At 37.2% G+C, this 5324-nt stretch overlaps 1 protein-coding gene across 2 annotated transcripts; it reads left to right on the top strand.

Annotated features, from left to right (window-relative positions):
• The first annotated feature begins 817 nt into the window (after positions 1 to 817).
• Positions 818 to 5100, top strand: LOC114173532 (subtilisin-like protease SBT5.3). 2 transcript variants are annotated; one of them, XM_028057998.1, is made up of 12 exons: positions 818 to 1018; positions 1108 to 1145; positions 1227 to 1321; positions 1435 to 1532; positions 1665 to 1823; positions 2309 to 2420; positions 2521 to 3049; positions 3130 to 3224; positions 3322 to 3564; positions 3664 to 3778; positions 4028 to 4214; positions 4380 to 5100. In XM_028057998.1, exons 3-12 carry the CDS (start codon positions 1242 to 1244, stop codon positions 4940 to 4942), a joined length of 2181 nt encoding a protein of 726 aa, XP_027913799.1. In that variant the 5' UTR covers positions 818 to 1018; positions 1108 to 1145; positions 1227 to 1241; the 3' UTR covers positions 4943 to 5100. The 2 variants fall into 2 exon arrangements, with proteins under 2 accessions (XP_027913799.1, XP_027913798.1); XM_028057997.1 differs by having other exon boundaries at positions 818 to 1145.
• Positions 5101 to 5324: the final 224 nt, after the last annotated feature.

Here is a 5324-nt window from a genome sequence, read left to right as displayed (position 1 = left end):
ATCTTGTAGTCAAAAGTCAAACACCAACCCTAGCCTCCAAAAATATCGATAACATTTTAAACGAGTTAATGACGCAATCTAATACTAATAAATACTCTCTCATACACGTCAGCATAATAGTTAAATCACTTATTATTGTTACTACAATCACTTTTTTTAATGGAAGCTTGAACTATCCCTTAAAGAAGAAAAGTCATACTCAGACTTGTTAAGACGGATGATAGAACATTTCCACAGTATTTAATACAACAACTATCACTTTAAACTTGGGAGAAAAACGAATAATTAGGTTAAATTCTATTTTTAGTTCCTCTATTTTCTGATCTATAATATTTATAATGGAGAAGTCTTGGATTAAGCTTACACTAACCAAGCTTATTGATTGAAGTCACAGCAATCACCACTCAGCCGCAACAGCAACAACTCACAAATTAAGATTAGCCAACCATGAATGAATTGTGAAAAGAAAACATGAGGGTGGTTACAACATGCTTGGCGTTGAGCCAATCAGACAAAGACACATTGCATTCATTAACTAAGTTTTTTGTTTCAATGTTATATGTTTCTGTATGGGTGAATGGCATCATAGACTGAGGTTGAGTGTCATATTACGTTGCTTTTAACGGTCTCACAGAAATATGGGAGATTTGCGGTTGCTTTGGCATGTACAAAAAGCAACACGGTCCCTTTTTCTCTCTCTGTCATTGTCATCTCAACCTTTGCCAACCACTAAGAACCTTGTATTCACTACCACTCCACGTTGTCATTTCCTTCCTCCTTTCATTTTTGCTGTTATATATAAACAATCTCATTGTATTTACATGACATGACACACACCTACATTACGTAACAGACACCAATGCTACAACTGCAACAATGATTCTATTTCCACCTCTGATCTAACTCCATCTGGGTTTTCTTTTCTCATATATTTAATAACTCTGAAGTAGTTATCCATTTTATCTGTGTCCCTTTGCCTTCATAGTTCTCATTTCGTCTTTTTGCCTATCACTTTATGGTAATAATATAGTACTTTTAGCCTTGAGAGAATGTCTTCTTCCAGTTATGCTAGAAGCAGAAGTACCTTTTTTTGTCTGTTTCTTGCAGTGTTTGTTGCAAAATCTAGCTTTTGCTTCTCTGCCAAGGTATGGTTTATTTCAAGTATTTTGGTTTAGAGTGTGGTGAGAGCAAATTATGGAATCTAGAATGGCTGTGCGCACTGTCAGGTTTATGTGGTGTACATGGGAAGCAAAACTGGAGAAGACCCAGATGATATTCTGAAGCAGAATCATCAAATGCTTGCAGCTGTTCACAGTGGAAGGTCAGAGTTCAGAATTATGTCATCTTTCTTTTGGAAAGTTCATCCCTTTTTCCATATTTCTTATATGGGTTTTTTCCTTTTTTTCCCTTTCTCTACCCCTTTATCTTTAACAGTATTGAACAGGCCAAAGCTTCTCATGTTTATAGCTATAGACATGGTTTCAGAGGTTTTGCAGCCAAGTTGACTAATGAACAGGCTCACCAAATTTCAAGTCAGTAAAATTCCCCCCATTTTTTTTCTCCTTTTCTTTGCAGATAACACAAATACCACAATGCTCGTTCACTCCTTAGACTTTTATATTTATAGAATATTGTATTTTTTTTTTCTGTTCAAATTTAACCAGAGATGCCAGGAGTGGTATCTGTTTTTCCCAATTCTAAAAGAAAGCTGCACACAACTCATTCATGGGACTTCATGGGACTTTTGAGAAACGAATCAATGGAGATACATGGGTACTCCACAAAAAACCAGGAGAATGTCATCATTGGTTTCATCGATACGGGTGAGTTGTCGTACTCTTACAGTAACCTGAAGCCTTTCCGATAATTTTCATGGCATTCTCTTCACCCACACGTATAACATGCCCCTTTTCTTCAAAGTCCGTGAATATATTTATTAGCCGCTTCATAAGGACTTGCAAACTTTATTTTATTTCTTTAGTGGCAGAAACTATGTATTGTTACTTAACCCCAGTTCTTTTAGGAATAGAAGCTATAGAACAGTGTGATTGAAAATAATGGATTTCACATGACATCATTGTGGTAGTCACATTCTTGATTACGAAAACTCCTTTAATTAAATAAACCATCTCTGAAGAGTTAAAGAGGGTCCTGAATATGCTTTATTCATTTCCTGTTTCACTGCTTATGCAGAATACAATTGCTTAAAGATGAAATATTGCACTGAAAAATGGTTTACTCAATAATTCTTAGAACTTGTTTTGTTCATAGAGTGAAAGAATCATAATCATTTGCCCCAATTCAACAGGAATTTGGCCTGAATCCCCGAGCTTTAGAGACACCGACATGCCCCCAGTTCCTCGGGGATGGAAGGGTTATTGTCAATTGGGAGAAGCATTCAATGCTTCATCATGCAACAGGTTTCTGGTTGAATCATACCCTCATGCTTTTTTAAGTTTGACTTCGTAGGCATGAGCTCCCAGCTGTGTGATCTTCATTGGTTAATCATTTATGGTTCAGGAAAGTGATAGGAGCAAGATACTATATGAGTGGACATGAAGCAGAAGAAGGGTCAGACAGAAAAGTCTCTTTCAGATCTGCAAGAGATAGCTCAGGTCATGGTAGCCACACAGCTTCTACAGCCGCAGGACGCTACGTAGCAAACATGAATTACAAGGGGCTAGCAAATGGAGGAGCAAGAGGAGGTGCCCCTATGGCTAGGATTGCAGTGTACAAAGTGTGTTGGGACTCAGGTTGCTATGATGTGGACTTGTTAGCAGCCTTTGATGATGCCATAAGAGATGGTGTTCACATTATATCTTTGTCTCTGGGTCCTGAAGCCCCCCAAGGTGACTATTTCAGTGATGCTGTATCTGTGGGGTCATTCCATGCTGCTAAACGTGGAGTGCTAGTGGTAGCATCAGTGGGGAATGAAGGAAATCCTGGTTCTGCAACCAACCTTGCACCATGGATCATCACAGTTGGTGCTAGCTCAACAGATAGGGATTTTATCTCTGATATCACACTAGGAAATAGTGTTAACATCACGGTAAAGCTTTATCACTTTATGTTTTGGTGTATATTTTGTTCACTTGATGGACTTTATTTAGTTCTGTATTATGGAAACAGGGTGAGAGTCTCAGTCTCTTGGGAATGAATGCCTCTACAAGATTGATGGATGCATCTGAAGCCTTTGCAGGGTACTTTACTCCTTATCAATCCAGGTGAAGCACAAGGTACTCAAAAGTGAGAAGAAGCATAATCTCAATGTAAAGAATGGGTTTTAAGTTAAATATTGTCCTCTTTTCTACATTTCTGCAGTTACTGTGTGGATAGTTCCCTAAATAAGACCAAGGCCACAGGGAAGGTTCTTGTGTGTCGACATGCAGAATATTCATCGGAGTCAAAGTTGGAAAAGAGTAGGATTGTGAAAGAGGCAGGTGCTGTTGGGATGATACTCATTGATGAGGCAAATCAAGGTGTTGCCACCCCATTTGTAATACCTTCAGCCATTGTTGGAACGAAAACTGGAGAACTGATTCTATCTTATATCAACAACACACGGTTTGTAGTTTTATATTTGATAGAAATAGAACATACAATTTTCCATATTCTACTACTATTCTTCTTTTCTCTAACTCAGCATCGTATAATGGTAAACAGCATGCCTGTGTCAAGGATTTCCAAAGCAAAGACAGTACTAGGAGTTCAGCCTGCGCCCCGTGTAGCAGCATTTTCTTCTAAAGGTCCAAATGCATTAACCCCAGAAATTTTGAAGGTGATATTAGTTTTATTTGGATACATTTTTTCACAAGCTGAATCAAACTTTTTCTCAAGTTAAAATCAAGTTAAGTACTTTGAGTTTTGGAAAAGTTAAATCAGACATCTTTTAAAAAAAAACTAAAGTGGATGTCATTTACTTAAGATGTTCGATTCATTTTACTATTGCATGATATATTTGTCACTTAATTCATTGAATGACTTTGTATTTTAACTTAATCCTTAATGATTTCTTGCTGTATTGTAGCCGGATGTTACAGCTCCTGGATTGAACATCCTTGCAGCATGGTCTCCAACTGCTGCTGGAATGAAGTTCAATATTTTATCAGGAACTTCTATGGCTTGTCCTCATGTAACTGGAATTGCAACTCTGGTCAAAGCTGTGCATCCTTCATGGTCTCCTTCTGCTATAAAATCTGCGATCATGACAACTGGTATTACAGTAGTATTATCTGGTTTTCACATCTGTCATGTGTTTTCTCTTCACTTTTCTTAACACTAAAATTAAACTTCTTATCAGATAAAATTTTTTCACCTAATGCCTTAATATAGATACTGAGCATAACCACACTAAACTAATATTTAAGTTCATTATGCAGCAACAATTCTGGATAAGCACCACCAACACATTAGAGCGGATCCTGACAAAAGAAGGGCTAATGCATTTGATTTTGGGTCAGGCTTTGTGAATCCTACCAGAGTTTTGGATCCAGGTCTTGTCTATGATTCACATTCAAATGATTTCGTTGCATTCCTATGTTCACTTGGTTATGATGAGAGATCACTCCGCCTTGTCACAAGAGACAACAGCACATGTGAAAGAGCATTCAAAACACCATCAGAACTCAATTATCCATCTATTGCAGTCCCCAATCTAGAAGACACTTTTTCAGTAACCCGAGTTGTGACTAATGTTGGAAAAGCAAGAAGTATATATAGATCTGTAGTGCTGTCACCTGCGGGAATTAATGTTACTGTTGTGCCAAATCGATTAGTGTTCACAAGTGTAGGACAGAAAATCAAGTTCAGTGTAAATTTTAAAGTGGCTGCTCCCTCAAAAGGCTATGCATTTGGTTTCTTGTTATGGAAAAACAGAATATCACAGGTCACAAGTCCTTTAGTTGTCCGGGTTGCACCACCAAGTCTTGGGTTGGTTAGATAACAGTGCTTGTAATTATGTATATAATAAGCTTAGGAGCTTTACAGTCATTACCAGTCTTGGTCAAATGCAAATGCAATCAAAATTATCAGTTTTAAGCATTTCTTGTAGTTATAGGCTTGATGCAGCCAGCAATAATAAACACACAATTGAATAGATGATATCTTAAGGCCCTGATCATACTCTCTCAGATTCATTATCATTATTTGTCGAGTTATCATTTGTCATTACTAAGAGATTCTAAGAGCACTGGCTAATCAAAAGTTTGCTGGTCCTCTTTTATTCCATTGATTTATCCCACTGAAATAGGATGCCGAGAAAGTGTGATCGTTTTTCTTATATTTTATTTCTAAATACTTATTACACATTCAAAATGAAACTATTA

Source organism: Vigna unguiculata, chromosome 2, assembly GCF_004118075.2.
Source record: "Vigna unguiculata cultivar IT97K-499-35 chromosome 2, ASM411807v1, whole genome shotgun sequence".
NCBI classification, from domain to species: Eukaryota; Viridiplantae; Streptophyta; class Magnoliopsida; order Fabales; family Fabaceae; genus Vigna; species Vigna unguiculata.
The sequence above is the reverse complement of the archived record's forward strand: the minus strand, read 5'-3'. Positions and strand labels throughout refer to the sequence as shown.

What these genes read in the sequence shown, in the direction of transcription:
- LOC114173532 (XM_028057997.1), top strand. Translation starts at nt 1,050, where the DNA reads ATGTCTTCTTCCAGTTATGCTAGAAGCAGAAGTACCTTTTTTTGTCTG. An exon ending in ACAGGCTCACCAAATTTCAA is followed by an intron (nt 1,533 to 1,664) that starts GTCAGTAAAATT and finishes AAATTTAACCAG; the next exon opens with AGATGCCAGGAGTGGTATCT. An exon ending in TCTTATATCAACAACACACG is followed by an intron (nt 3,565 to 3,663) that starts GTTTGTAGTTTT and finishes AATGGTAAACAG; the next exon opens with CATGCCTGTGTCAAGGATTT.